Source organism: Sitophilus oryzae, unplaced genomic scaffold (assembly GCF_002938485.1).
Source record: "Sitophilus oryzae breed Bouriz unplaced genomic scaffold, Soryzae_2.0 scaffold_111_pilon_pilon, whole genome shotgun sequence".
Classification (NCBI taxonomy): domain Eukaryota; kingdom Metazoa; phylum Arthropoda; class Insecta; order Coleoptera; family Curculionidae; genus Sitophilus; species Sitophilus oryzae.
In genome coordinates this window covers 1,156,102-1,172,066 of record NW_022145749.1, presented here as the reverse complement: position 1 = coordinate 1,172,066, position 15,965 = coordinate 1,156,102, and the positions used below count along the sequence as shown (strand labels likewise).

Genomic DNA, 15,965 nt, shown 5'->3' with positions numbered 1-15,965 from the left:
GTTATAAATAATAATTTAGTTTTAATTATGTTGATATTTTTGTATAAAATGTGTTACAAAAATTAATGAGATGATATTTTATATCTAATACTAAATTAAGATTCTTTCTTCTGTTGAACTAATTCTCTTAAACTGTTTGTTGCTTCTTTTAATGAATTTTCTAAATAGCCCATCTGGGTTTCTAAAGTTTTAATTTTCTCCTCTGCATGATTTTGTTTCTTTTTCAGATTTTCCTGGACTGTGTCTTTTGGAGTTAAAATAAACATTCTGCCAACTGATTCAAAAGTTTTTGTTACGGGTTCTAGCCCAGCTATTTCTCTAGAATAGTCATTATATAAAAAAGTACATTTGTCACATTAAGGGTGGTTTTCCACCCCTAATGAAATGTAATGGATTAAATAGACAAAAAATACCTCTCAGTTATAACTGAATGTTGTTTTGCTCGTTTTAACGCCTCTATTTGGATTCTCGATATTTGAAGTTTTTGTTCTGTTACAACTTTTTTCTCTTGCAGCTCAGTAAAGGCCTGAAACAAACTTTGTTGCAAAATACAAACATCTTAAAGGAATAAAACTCACCTTTTTTAGTTCTAAATCAACCCCTGACATTTTTAGAAAACGTAATTTTTAGAAACTTAACTAGTATACCCAAAATTGGAAAGAACTGATCAGAGGAACTGATTTAAAAAACAAATGTGATACAGACCGTGAGATTTGAGATTTGACAATTTGGTTATTATCTTTCCTTTTTTATCATATATAAATGTCAGAACAATTAAGTAAAAATGTATATGATCACAGATCCATAGATTCTGACAGATAGTAATTTGATTTTTTAACCTCACTATTCAAATTATCAAAATATCGTGGTTTTCAACCATTATATCTTTATATTTATATTTTAGAATTATTTAGTTGACTTTCTATTCAATTCACATATAACGAATATGGTAAGAATATTCAAGAGCCATGAATACCATGAAGTCGGTCGATCAACCGTCGATTCTTTCTAAGCTTTAGCGATAACATATTTAACAGGTAACATAATTATGAATTTTTTAGAAACCAATTATTCTTCACGGTCATGAACGATCTATAACGCAAATCAAATATAATCGAGAAGGTGATCTGTTATTTTCATCGGCTAAAGATAACAAACCAAATGTATGGTTCTCTTTGAATGGAGAACGTTTGGGAACATTTAATGGCCATCAGGGTGCAGTATGGTGTATCGATGTGGACTGGACAACAACAAAATTTATATCTGGTGCTGGAGATAACACTTGCAAACTTTGGGATTGTGAAACAGGCAAAGAAACTGGAAATATTAAAACCATGTCATCTGTAAGAACATGCATGTTCAGTTATTCTGCAAATATGGCAGTGTACTCAACAGATAAAGCCATGAAGCAACCCTGTGAAATTTTTATTATTGATGTAAGAACTATTGATAGTAGTTTCTCCCAACAACAGCCAATATTGAGAATACCAATAAGTGGGCCTCGTGTATCGTCAATTTTGTGGGATAATTTAGATGAAATGATTATTACTGGCCATGAAAGTGGAGAAATAAATCAATGGGATTTAAAGGTACCTTTAATATGAATGTTTAATAATAATATTCTTATCTATGAATATTTGGTTTTGTAGACTGGTAAAAAAATTAACAGCACAAAAGAACATGATAATCTTATAAATGATATGCAGTTTAATAAGGATGGAACAATGTTCATTACAGCCTCCAAAGACCATACCGCAAAACTTTTTGATACTGAAACACTGGCACTTTTAAAAACTTTTAAAACAGAACGTCCAATTAATTCAGCTGCCATCAGTCCAATTGCAGATCATGTGGCTCTAGGTAGATTATCTATACATTGGAAAATGAAAGGATGTATTTTTTTTTTTCGTTTTTAGGTGGTGGTCAGGAAGCTATGGATGTTACAACGACCAGTACAAGGGCTGGTAAATTTGACTCAAGATTTTTTCATTTAGTATTTGAAGAAGAATTTGCTCGTGTCAAAGGTCATTTTGGCCCAATTAACAGTGTTGCTTTTCATCCTGATGGAAAATCTTATTCTTCAGGTGGTGAGGATGGCTATGTTAGAGTTCACACTTTTGATTCATCATATTTTGAATATAACTTTGATTATTAATAACTCGTAAATAAACCCTAAATTTCCCATATAAGTTTTAAATAAAACTTTTTTTATTTATAAAAATTTGTTTTATTAAATTATTCACTTATAGATAATCTAAATGTTTATCAATTTTTATTGTCCTAACTAAATAAATAACCTTTTTGACAATGATCCACCTTCTGCAGCATCAAGCAATTTCCTTTTTAATGATTGTCTTTCAATATCAGCTACTTTTCTAATATTTTGAGGTAATGGTAATTTAGAACCTATTGTAGGAGCAGGCTTGTTACTAAAGAATGGCATTTTCAAACATTCTCTGCAAGTTTTTCTAGCCATTGGATTTAAAACTAACATACTGGAAATAAGTTCTAATAAGTCATCTCCTGCTGCAGTAAAAATTGATTTTAAAGGAATAGCAGGCAAAGGTTTAAAATCAATAAAATCAGACAGAGTTTTAATTCCTGGCCAATTTTCTTCTGTTGGATTGCCAAAAACATCAAAAATCTTTGTAAGTTGGTCTAGATCTGATTCTCCGGGAAATAAAGGTACTCTTAACAGAAGTTCTGCGAGAATGCAACCGACAGCCCAAATATCAATACAAGTTCCATATTGCTTAGCCCCAAATAATAACTCTGGTGCTCTATACCATCTTGTAACAACCTTAAGTAAATAGTATATTATAATTGGTTAAAAAAAAATTATTTAAATAAAAAGATACCTGATGGGTGTTTACCCTGTTTGGTGAACCAAACATTTTTGCCAAACCAAAATCACCAATTTTTAACACACCTTTATCATTCACTAATAAATTGTTAGGTTTCAAATCACGATGTAATATCCAATTTAAATGCAAATATTCAAGTCCTTTTAATGTTTGGAGAGTATATGACTTTATATTTGCTGTCGTGAGTATAATTGTGTTGTCCTTAATGACTACTTCAAGATCAGTATCCATAAAATCAAATACTAAAGAAACATTAGACATATGGCCAAACACATCTAATAGTCCAATAAGATTTTCATGGTGTAATTCCTGCAATAACTTTATTTCCCTTAAAGCTGTTCTATTAATTCCATCTTGAGCTTCTACTCTGCTTCCTAATTTTATCTTTTTTACTGCTACTATATTTTCAGTCTCAACATCTCTAGCTTTAAATACTGTTGCAAACTGACCTTCTCCTAAAAATGCAATTTTCTCGTACCGTTTTAATTTATTTTCCATTATTTAAATAATTTTTTACATCAAGATTTAAAAATACATCAAATAGTAAGTAATACGAAAGTTAGGTTATGAGAAAAATTTTTAAAACATAAAACCAATCAGAGATATAGAGATTGTCTATATCCCTGAAACCATTATAAGTGTGACAACTGACAAGTATATAAATCCGTTTTCCTCTTTGGTTTTCCTATATCACTCTCAGAGATCACTCTGGTTATCTAATAAAATAATATCATAAATGATATGAATGGAAGGAATGAAATTATTCCAAATTATTCATGAGCTTGAATGAAACTCAGAATACTACATAATTAAAACGTGACAAAATCATAAAAATAATTAATTTTAACTAGTTTATAATATGTTGATTTTTGCAAGAGGTTTTTGCTGCTTTATTATATACTTACACTTTCCTTTTCAAAACGAATTTACTAATATTAAAACATGCTATTTTATTTAAAACATTTATATTTGTTGAATAATTTGCGGTATTTTAAAAATGAAACACAGGATTTGTGTTCAACTATTGTTAGTAGTTCTTTTCACTCAAAAAATATCATGCATTTTTGAAAAAACGAACATTAGTAAAAAAACGTCTTAATTAATTTCAGCCATATTTCACCTAAAAATTTTCACATGACGAATTATTAATAACTATTGATAACTGCTTTAGCTGACACTAATCAATTTGTAAAATAGAAAATCAGAGAATAAATATCAATTTTGAGTGTAAACTTTTCTAGCTAAACAAAAAGTAGAAAAAACACGTTCATTTTAAAATACAAAATGTAGGTACCATCCATAGAGTTAAAAGTACCATCCAAAATAATAGAGAAAATACCACAACGAGTTTTAGTCCACCATGTATTTACCATAGGACACTAAATTTTAGTCTAAATGTGGACATATTTTTTAAAAACTATACTTAGTATAAATTAACATTATGGTATTTTAGACATAGGAATTTTATTGTAAATCGAAAAAAATGTTCCATTTAAAAACTAAAACATTTTGTATAAAAAATAAAAATATATGAGAATCAGTAAAAAATATTAAAGTTTAAATCTCAAACAGAAATTGTAACAGAGCTTTTTCGGGGCATTGAGTCGAGACATCCTCTATAACAAGGATTAAGTAATTTTAAAATTTATTTTCATTAAATTGAAACAAGCAAACTTTCATATATTAACTGATAACGAGTTAATAATCATTAAACTAACGATAAATAATACTTCTCGTTACTTCATTCACGATGCAATGATATGGAAAGTTGTCTTCGAAAAGATATATCTTAAACATGACCCAAATTTTAAAAATTCGTAAATAGACATCAACGAGTCTTAATTAAACCATCGAGGATGTTTAAAATTCCCATCCACAGTTCGTTCCAAATCCAAGCTCGGAAGTTCGGCCATCGCGTCCTCCGGTATTGATCGGTTTCGGCGCGCAAGGGGTGATATTCCCACTACCCTCTCTTGTTCGCGACCAAACAGTGCTCGTCAAACAGCGGTTCGCCACGGTCCGTCACGATGTCCTCCTAACCGTCATGATCTCGTGACTGACGACGACCTCCGCTATGTCGTCCATATCCGCACAGGGTGTCGTGGAACGGGCCTCCGCAGAACTGTCCAAACGCATCAATGGCCTGGGACTACGGGGCAGCAAACACCACTCTTCCAAGGGCAGCGTCATGGAACGGGTCACCAACGTCTTCTGCGGAGGCGGCAGCGCTACCGCGGTCACGGCTCCCGAGAAACCTTCCAGGTTGTTGCCCTCCAGGAACCACCAACAGCTAAAGAACACCCCACAAGCGCCGGTGGTGCCGCAAATACGAAAACCCAAACCGCTTCCGGTGTATTTGACCTGGGATCAGCTGATGACGGACGAGAAGTTCTTGTCCAGGTTCTTCTTGTATTTTAGTCCGAGCGAGCGATGCGTGCTGGTCCAGGTGTGCGTGAGGTGGAGGGACATAATGTACAGGTCGCCTCGGTACTGGACTGCGATGATTCCGGTGTTGCAATGCCGGGAGTTGAGGAGTTTCCAATCAACGGAACGGTCCAGGCTGTATTCTTCGTTATTGAGAAGGGGGTTTCATAGTCTTTGCTTGATGGGAGCAACTAATGAAGACGCTCTGGATCTTATTAGCGCTTTTCCGCTGGCGTCCAAGCACATACATACGTTGAGGCTGCGTTGTTCCAGTATAGGAGATCAGGGTTTAGAATCTTTAATGGATCATTTACAGGTAAGGAATATGTTTATTTAAGGTGTAAAATGTTATTTTAATAAAATTTAATAATTAGAAACGGTGAATCAAATCTTGAAATATTGTGAATTTAGTATCTATATTTAATGGATAATTTATAGGTAAGAAAAATGTTTAGTTAAGATATAGCAGATTTTTAAGAAATAACAAATTTGAGGTTTATTTTGAATTGGACCATTAGCGTAAAGAGAGGGAAATTATCAATACTTCTCTAATGAGATGTGAACTCTTTATCATTAGTTTCTATTATTACTGCTTATTTCTATATAACCACGCCAATACCTAGCTTATACATATTATTTGTCTAATAAACAAAAAAATATCATTAATTGTTCACAGGTATGTATTTTTACGTGGTGTATTTATTCTTTTAAAAATGAAATGAAATATTTTTTTACTAGTAAATATGCACTGATAGATTTTCTTGGTTTAAAGGTCATATAATAAATATTATATATAAATAACAATAAAACATAATAATTTATTAAACACAATAGCAATATGAAGAAACATATAACCTTTACTGACATTTTAAAAATTACCATAATAACAATAGTTTTTTTTGTGATTTATAGATATGTAATTACCAACTTATTAAGTACATTTTTACAGGATTGATAATCGATTGCATGCTAATTAAGCTTAACAAATAATTCAAGAGGTGTTGGCTTTAACCCGGCTACGGACGATGAGCGATAATATAATATATATATTAAAGCTCGGCAGTAAGCTATAATATTATATTATATTATTACTGCAGTGCACTAGAATATATATTTTTTTATTTTTCAATATAGTAGGCTGATTTAGTGAACTCTATTGTGTAGAAAATGGCGATGGCGAAAGACTTTTTATTACTTGATACCATTGATAGCTTATCAGATGAATCAGATGCTGAAAGCGACAATTTATTAGCAATTATGGTTAGTAACCAAAACAAGCACCAAGATTCTGGTTATCTAATCATATCAAATACCGAAAAAAAACGAGGAGAATTTTCACTTTTTAACGAATTAAGTGACGAAAAATTTACAAATTATTTTCGAATGAACAGAACTAAATTTTATGAACTTCATCATCTAATAAAAATGATATCAAATCACGTAAAACACACGCCACGCGCCGATTTGCTTTCTTCACGAGTACCGCAACGCAAGAGGGGGGAAATATACATCCTAAAAATCGCTCGGAAAGCATATTCGTTCATTTATAAAATATATCGCCCGATATCGCCGGGATATAGATATATATTATAGCATCAATGCGCAGCGACCTGCACTTTTTAATGCAAAGCGATTTTTTAAAATATGTGAGCTATAATATATATTATATTATCGCTCATCGTCCGTAGCCGGCTTTATAGGAGATAAAAGTATTCCCAATAGCCAATAAAATATGTACATACAATAAAATAAAATAAATAGAGAAGATCTCAAAAGTTTCAATAATAGTTAAAATAGTAGTATTTTGCAATATTCTATATATTAAAATATCTTATATTAATATAATATACCTAATATATAGATTTTTAGAGTTTAATAATATACTCATTTGGTCATGCATTTTAGTTTGGTTTGGTTTGGATTTTAAAGTTTAATATATTTTGTTCTAGTGAGCCGATTTTGATGATTTTTATGCAATTTGTGCTAAATTATTTGACTTTTTTGTACCTCTTTCTAAAATAAAAATGAAAGTTTCCATCTGTCAATTATACGAGGGAAAACAAAATGTTGATATTTTGGTGAAAGTTTGAAACAACCTGTGGAATATATTAACGTAGCAAGGAATTTAAAAATTATTTTATCATCTAGGCACGTATTTTCTCGATAGTTTGTTTTTTGATTTATCTCAATAGCACTGTTATCTGTGTCAATAGCTATATTTTTGTTGGGGATATGCGCTTTTGAATAGGACAGTAACAACGATTTACAGCAATTTTAGCGTTGATTTTGGATCCTCATCAACACACTTATTAAATAGTGTTTATTGGGTTTATTGTTTTTGGAATGTCACTGTCATTGAAAAATCATATTATTGTTGTTTATTGACGTTTACTCTAGTAGAGATGGTTTTAAATTCTGAAGTATCGGCTGTTGTTGCTTTAATTTATTATGGTAGAGATCAACTTTTGGACTTAAAAATATCTGCTAAATTAACTGACCAACGGACAATAATAATATAATTTTTCAAAAACAGTGACATTACATAAATCATAAACATCTCTGACAACAAAGTTATTTGCTGTCTTCATGAATTCAGTTTACTTTATTGATGCCCCCTATACACATAAAAAACCTAATTAATATAGTAAGAACCCGTTTTTTATTGAGCGGAAAGCATGTATGTTAATGTTAAACAATTTTTTGGCGGATTATATAACTTTGCGACTAAAGTACAGAAATTTGGGAGGTTCGTGTGCTATTTCGACAATACCAGTAATTTGTCTACGTTTGATCTCATCAAACGTACCAATTCCAATGTCGTTTTGTCGTTTTAATGATACACATTAGATAGCTCCTCAAATGAGCGTGCCCTTCAAAAGTTGGAAAAAATTCCCATTTATTGAAAAAGTAAAAGGTATATACTTGCATACGCGAAATAACAGGTCAACATCATAAACAGGTCTTTTATAGGTCTGTGACAAGAACCAAAAACAAAGGCATGGTTTCAATGCAAAAATACGAAAAAATGTTATCTAGCGAATATCTCCAAAAAAATAAAGCTATTGAGATGAATCGAAAAACAAACTATCGCGAAAAGATACAACTAGATGACAAAATTATGTTCAAATTCCTTGCTTTGTTAACGTACTCCACAGGGTGTTTCAAACTTTCACCAAAATAACATTTTGTTTTCTCTTGTATAATTGATAGATGGCAACATTCATTTTTAATTTAGAAAGAGATACTAAAAAGTCAATTAATTTAGCTACAAATTGCTTAAAAAATCATCAAAATCGGTCCAATATAACACAATATGTAAAACAACATTGAAAATGAACAGAACACAATATATAAAACTTTAAAATACATGGAAATTTTAAGGTGCTCGTTTTTCATGCCGGTGCGGTGGGTGTATATCCCATTAAAAATTAATATTATTTTTTTTTGTTTATAATATAATTTTAATCTCAAATATAATTTTACTTCATAGCAAAAAATCACATACTTCTTTCAATAATGCAATTCGTTTATATTGTATTTTAATAATATAATTATTATAGAGCTAGTATATTGACCAAATAACACTAGCCAAAATTACAATATCAATTAAAATATTATATATCTTGGACATTAACAAATTGATAATATAGGTATATAATGAGGTATACTCATTTATTCTTAAAATATTCTTAAAAATAATCTCTATACTGTATTTCTTGATTTATTTGCTTTGCAAAAGCACAACTGTTATACGGAACAAAGTTTATTTTCAAAATTAATTATACTCTAAATGGATTACTCGGAACATATTAATACTGTTTAAATTGAAGTTAAATTAAATTACTGTTACGTAGTTCGTGTTTAAACTTTAACAGCACATTGTTCACAAAATAATATATGAGTACACTAGACATTGTTTAAATTAAAAAGTTAAATGTGCAGTTGCAAAGGTCATATTATTTTCATTTAAAGTAAATATATATTTTTTGTCTTTTAATAATTACTATTTTGCTAATTTTAATAAATAATAAACACGTACAGATTTATTTTCAGCAGTTAACATCAAATATTAGCAACAAAAGTTATATTTTTACATTAAATTGTTGTTTTAATAAAATTTTAATAAACGGAGAATCACATACTGAAATATTGTGAAATTAGTAAACTTAAAGACAAAGTAAAAGCGTATTTGTATATAGAAGTATTTTTAATTTTTTTAGAAGGTCAGATCTAATTTGAAACTTTCTCAGAATTGTTGTTTTGAAATCTAAAAAGATTTAAAAACTTGACCTCTCAATTACTCTTTCAGAAAGGTTAAGGGCATATCCCAGAAAACAGGATTTTGTTTGAAGACAAATTTAATTGTTTTTAGTAGAATTGCACTTGAAAGATATTGTATCCCTATAACAATTTAACTTTTTTTCTAAAACAATTTAATAAATTAGCCAGTAGATAAAATTGTTAAATATAATGTGAATATTTTTTAAGGTTATTTTTAATCAAGCATTTATTTGTATATATTTTTGAAGTTATTAATATTATTGATAGGATACATAAATTACTTGTGTAACCTATAGAATAAACAGAAAATCTTTTATAGGTACTGAATATTTTGTATGATCGAGAAAAGTCGTTTAGTTGGCTTGGAAATGACGACTATTGACATTTACCATAATATATTTTACTTATGAAATCACAGCATTTCCAAGGTAACTCTGACGCCGTTCTTTGTTTAATCATATAATATTATATTAATTTTTTTAACGATAGAAAATCCGTATTATTAGTAGTGATGGGAAAACCAGTTCCACATAAGTCGCGTTACAGTAGCGACCGTTCCAGAAAAATACCGCGACAAAATACCGCTATTTTGTAATCGAGGTTCCGACTTCCACAGTGTCTAATAATACTATAGTTAGTTGCTTGTGAAATTGATTACCTGCCGCTATAATGCTTTTTTTCATTATATTGCGGGAAGTAGCATTATATTTTAATTTTTGAAGAAATATCAAGGAATGACGTATTGTCTTGAACGGCTCATATTTATGTGTATTGCAACATAATATATTTAATGTTAAAATCAAGAACAAAGTCCAAACCACTGTCAAAAAAAATGTTTATTGGTGACCGGTTTCGGCAATTCCAGCCATCATTAAACCTTAAAAATAAATATAAACAATAAAACTTATATAAATGTATAAAAGCAAATAACATTTTTATTTTATTTTATTTGCTTTTACGTTTCATCTTTCTAACAACGCTATTTTATACCGTGCCTAGTAAATACCAAAAATCGCTATTTCGAAAGTAACGTAGCGACGGGAGCACCAACGCCAATAGTAACCGACCAAATCGCGACAGGCGAAAACGGAACCCTATAAGAGCGCTCCAGCGACTGCTGGAACGAAGTACGTCGCCGCCGGGGTCGAGCGTCGATAATCAGTTACAGCTGTTACTTCTGTTCGCGACAGGGAACTAAAACTCTAGGAGCGCGACGGCTGGAGCAAAGTAGGTCGCCGCCGAGGTCGAGCGTCGATGCCCAGTTAAGGTGCGTATTCATTATCCGAACGAACGAACGAACGAACGAACGAACGAACGAACGAATGAAAGTGCGGTATATTTAGACGGGGACCGAACGCATGCGGCCGTTCGTTCGGTCGTGCGCTCGACCATCCGCTTCGAGTCGGTACATCAAAGGCGTTCGCCTGCGTGCGCTTTCAGATTTAAGGTGCGTATTCATTATCCGAACGAACGAACGAACGAATGAAAGTGCGGTATATTTAGACGGGGACCGAACGCATGCGGCCGTTCGTTCGTTCGTGCGCTCGACCATCCGCTTCGAGTCGGTACATCAAAGGCGTTTAGACGTATGGTAAAAGAATACAAGGTATGATCGATAGTGGCTCCAATTTCGTTCAGTTCGCGCATACCACCTGTGACGTCACTAGGAAAATAATGAGTAAAAAAAAATAAAGAAAGTTGACAGGAGATCTGCATTTTTTGGGGTTATGGTTAAGAATTGTTTATTTTTAAGACTTTTTAGTTCGTTTAATTTAATAATTACTAAAACCAGCAGTTCTAAAAATATATTTAAAAATAATAATTATCTATTAACACGGATTTGGACGATACGTAAGAATACTAAATTTATTTCTATATTCGGTATAAAATTGTTTATTAGGTTTTTAGTTTGTGATGTTCATGGTAAATAATTTTCATTTTCATTGCCTCTGAATTCACATGAGGACAGAGTTGAGGATATCTATGGAAAAGTAACCACAAGAGGAATTGTTACATCATTTAAAAAATGTTGGGAAGTTTATTGTTTCCCATCGAGAAGTAGAAAATGCCAATGCAGATGAACGTATTGTAATTGTGATAGAAGTAATTCTAAGGGTGAAGTTTATTATAATTAGTGGAAGTAATACCAAGGGTGAAGTTTATTATAATTAGTGACCTCTGCTTCTTTTTATATGTAGAAGTTTCTGGTTTTGAGAATAAATCGGTTGAACGACACCCAAAATTTAAAGGAAGTATTTGCATACCCAGAATATGCCCATCAAGGATTATATAGCTCAAATTTCCTTTAATGGTAGGCAATTATTCAATGCAAATTAACTTTTTAAGTGACTAAAATATTAAATAGTTTACAATATGGTATATCACTAAAAATATATTACTTTTAGGTACAATTAGGGCCCGATACATTTCAAAAAGTAGAATATTATTTTATATTAAATGAGGTATTGTACTAACAATCAATTTATATTAATAACGGAGATTAAAAATAACAGAATAAATAGTTTTTTTCTTATACTACAAAAATAAACTATAGAATACAACAGTATTTAAAAAAATAAAAAAGTGATGTTACGGCCGAGATTCGAACTCCGGTCTCTCGCTTCCTAGCCCGACTCTTATGCACTGCTCCATAGTAACTTGCTTAGCGATAATTCAATGACGGTATATAAACAAAAAAAAACAGGTTTATAACAATATCTTGACGATTTGAACTGGCGCGCGAATGAAGAAATGCGTGCGGTCTTCTCGTGCGGTTCTATCGTGCGGTCCCCGTCCATACCACTAGCGAACATTCGTTCGTTCGTTCGTTCGTTCGTGCGGATAATGAATACGCACCTTTACAGCAGTTACTTCTGTTCGCGACAGGGAACTAAAACTCTAGGAGCGCGACGGCTGGAGCGAAGTAGGTCGCCGCCGAGGTCGAGCGTCGATGCCCAGTTACAGCAGTTACTTCTGTTCGCGACAGGGAACTACAACTCTAGGAGAGCGACGCGACGGCTGGAGCGAACACATCGAGATCGCGCGGCGCTACGGACTACCAGTTCCAAATACTACTGTTGGCGACCGACGAAATCGCGACGGCTAGAGTTAAACAAGTCGCTATGCGGTTACTACGGTTCGAGCTAACTTCAAGAGCGATTATAAATAATTTATTTGCAAATTATAAATAATTTATAATTTTGTCGTCATTATGATCGTCGTTCTTCAGCAACAGATTCCTGATTCGTTGTGGAGCGCGACACGACGTTATAAAAAATACCGCTTCAAAATCGCGTTACTCAAATACCGACACATCCCTAATTATTAGCGTAATGTATCCAAAATCCGTAAATCTACTGATTAATCAGTAGTTCTGGCAACACTGCCTTCGGCAACCACCCACTTTGTTGGCTAAAAGCAGAACTACGGTACAATATTCCATATCCGCTGTGCTGTATGCGACTATCAGTGCAAAGCGGCGGCGCAGAGCTAAACTAAATCTCGGACAGGTTGACTAGCGGCGACAGTATCGTCAGCTACATCTCGGACAGGCTTTGTGCCACGAAATCGCTCATAAGTTTGCGCATCTTCTTATTTCTTCAATCAACGCTAATATGCTATATTGATAGACAATTGCAATAGCGATTTATGTTAAAGAAATATGTATTTTGTCTTTAAAAATAATATTAATTTTTAGTTGAGCTGGTTCCACACGATGTGTCCACATCGTGTACAAAACACACTTGTGAATTGCAATATTGTCGAAGAATATGCCAAATGATGCGTCCCACGTTGGAAGCATCGTGTAGGACCGACTTTAGTCAATTATCTATGGCTTTGTGTTTGTGTTATTTACCTAACGTTAATTACAAAGAATTGCTAAAATGAACTCTAAAACGAACTACAAAATTATTATACATTATTTAACAAAATCATTTAAATGCCTTATTCAATTAATTTTCTTTAGTGCATAATACACCTTCTCTAATAAAATAATCCCTCTTAAGCAAAGGGTCGTGATCACTAATTTCAACTGCGCTATATCCACACCAGAGCCATACTTAACCCTCCCTTCGTAGTTAAATATGAAACGTTTCAGTGGCACAATTACTGCTTTCAACGATTTGATTGTCTTTTTGCTTTCAATTCCCTTGGCTTTTCTCTATCTAATTGGTCTTTGTAAATTATTGAATAAGATTTTCTGAGCTGCATTAACTCCTTTGAATTTATTTTTATTTGTTAAAATTTAGAAGAAAGTTTATCCATCGAGAGAAGAAACGATTTTGAGAGACTAGATCCAAAATTTATCCTACGACCTAACCTAACAATTAACTTTTAAATTCAAATGACAGATAACAACTGTCACTGTCATATTCAGGATGTCCCATTTTCATATGTTGTTATGGGATTTTTCAATGACTAAAGAATACAAGGACATGTAACGCCCATATACGGGCTGCAACAGAATTTGTGACGTTAGACGCCATTTTTTTTTGGAAGTAACGAATGAGTCATCAGAGACGATTTTTACTAGTTTGTTGTGTGTAGTGAACTTTGTATAAACTTTATTACAATGGTAAATAGTTCAGATTTCAAGTGTAAAATGCGCAAAATGATAAGAAAGAGTCAAGAATTACGTTTCATAGGGAAATAAACAGAAATAAACAGTCTTTTTAGTGTTTATGGTGAACTCCATTTTTTTAGCGTTTTTGAATTTTTTGAGTTAGATAATTATTTTTCTGATATTATATGTACTTGATATGCGCTATACCTCGACTAGTTTTGTATCTTACGTTTTTTCGTAATTAATTAGTATGATACCACCGCATACACCATAGGCGTAGTCAAAACATTAGAAGCAATATTTATAATTAACAAAATTATAAATATTGCTTCAAGCGGCTATGTTAAGAAAAATATGTGCTACACGGCACTGTTTGGAAGAATGGTATCAGTTTGGTGTCGGGTGGTATTTGTCCTTGTATTTTTTAGTCATTGGGATTTCTCCGTATATGAGTAGAAATACAAAGATACGGTTTTCACATCACTGCATTTAATGCACTGTAATTAAATTTTAACGCCATTTTTTAAAGTTATACAGTATTTTATTATCGAGTGAAAGATTGTAATAAGAAACTATGGATGTCATTTTTTATCAATTGTTAGGTATTTCAAAAATACATTTTGTCCCCTAGAAAGACCCTGCTAAAAATATGACAAGCTACGAAGGAAAAGAACAAAAGATAATATTATATTAATACTAAATTGCCTAAGTGTTAAATTGTCTATTACGTGCCTCGGGTTTGTAATTCAATATCAAATCATTCTACCGTACCAAAAATATAAGAAAAATATCTCGTCAAGAAAGAAGAAGGGGCGTTTGAAACAGCAGAAGAGCCTTTTTGATTAGATCTTCATGCCCGTCAGAAACCTAATTAAAGGAAAACTTTTAGACATTTTCTTTTCTCAAAGAAGAAAAAACAATGATTTTTTGTCAGGAAAGCTCCTTAAATTTTTTAATCTCTAATTAACTCATGAATAAACTCATATTTTCTTTTGAATTCTTACAATTTCTTAAACATATCTAAAAATGTATAAATCTTTTTCTGTGATATTTTATTCTCGTTATTAAATAAAACCAAATTTAGCATATCAAAATTTTCATTTTCCGAATTGTTAAGTTGTTTATAGTTTAGCTTTAATTTATATTTGTTTCTGTTTTAACATTTTAGTGTCGTTCATTGAAAAAATTGGGAAGAGACGCAACCTAATGGGCGAATTCGTTACAAGGCTGATTTGATTTCCCCTTACGTCTCAAGTGCTGTACGAGACACCAATCCGCCTTTTGCGGCCATAAACATTTATTTTTTTTAATTCGGTCAGCCAAGGCATATCGAAGACGGTGTAGAACTGAAAGTGATATTATTGCCATATTAAAATGTGTAATATCTGTAATATGTTTGACGAAAATATCTTTGGATAAAATATCCGCGTTTATGTATTGATGAATTATTCGTGTTAAACATAGAATAATCAACAAAAATAAAAATTATTTTATAGGTACTGAATATGTCGTATATCCGAAAAAAGTCGTTTAGTTGGTTTGGCAATGACAATTATTGGCATTTACAATAATATTTTACATATGAGATAACAGCGATCTTCATTTCCAAGCCAACTCTTTTCAACGCCGTTCTTTGTTTAATCATATAATATTATATTAAATTGTTTAATGATAGAAAATTCATATTATTAACATATTGTAGCCAAAATTCGTAAATCTACGAATATATCAGTAGTTCTGACAACACTGCCTCCGGCAACCACTCGGTCGACTAAAAGCAGAACAACGGTACAGTTACAGTATTCTTTATCCGCTGCGCTGTAAACGACAAT

General features: G+C 32.0%; 4 protein-coding genes across 4 annotated transcripts in view; 2 read left to right on the top strand and 2 right to left on the bottom strand.

The window, feature by feature from the left end:
• Positions 1-8: 8 nt before the first annotated feature.
• On the bottom strand, positions 9-732 carry LOC115883623 (prefoldin subunit 1). The gene is made up of 3 exons (XM_030901984.1): positions 579-732; positions 414-526; positions 9-318 (listed from the first exon to the last, which is right to left on the bottom strand). Exons 1-3 carry the CDS (start codon positions 606-608, stop codon positions 96-98), a joined length of 366 nt encoding a protein of 121 aa, XP_030757844.1. The 5' UTR covers positions 609-732; the 3' UTR covers positions 9-95.
• A 75-nt stretch (positions 733-807) lies between these two features.
• LOC115883596 (eukaryotic translation initiation factor 3 subunit I) lies at positions 808-2,214 on the top strand. The gene is made up of 4 exons (XM_030901954.1): positions 808-949; positions 1,062-1,589; positions 1,650-1,860; positions 1,917-2,214. Exons 1-4 carry the CDS (start codon positions 947-949, stop codon positions 2,153-2,155), a joined length of 981 nt encoding a protein of 326 aa, XP_030757814.1. The 5' UTR covers positions 808-946; the 3' UTR covers positions 2,156-2,214.
• A 41-nt stretch (positions 2,215-2,255) lies between these two features.
• On the bottom strand, positions 2,256-3,442 carry LOC115883587 (cyclin-dependent kinase 7). The gene is made up of 2 exons (XM_030901946.1): positions 2,859-3,442; positions 2,256-2,800 (listed from the first exon to the last, which is right to left on the bottom strand). Exons 1-2 carry the CDS (start codon positions 3,360-3,362, stop codon positions 2,285-2,287), a joined length of 1,020 nt encoding a protein of 339 aa, XP_030757806.1. The 5' UTR covers positions 3,363-3,442; the 3' UTR covers positions 2,256-2,284.
• A 1,431-nt stretch (positions 3,443-4,873) lies between these two features.
• LOC115883549 (F-box/LRR-repeat protein 16) overlaps positions 4,874-15,965 on the top strand; it is a 35,868-nt gene continuing 24,776 nt past the window's right edge. The window contains exon 1 of the mRNA XM_030901918.1: positions 4,874-5,604. Coding sequence (XP_030757778.1) covers positions 4,939-5,604 — 666 coding nt within the window. The 5' untranslated portion in view covers positions 4,874-4,938. The remainder of the gene's footprint in view (positions 5,605-15,965) is intronic.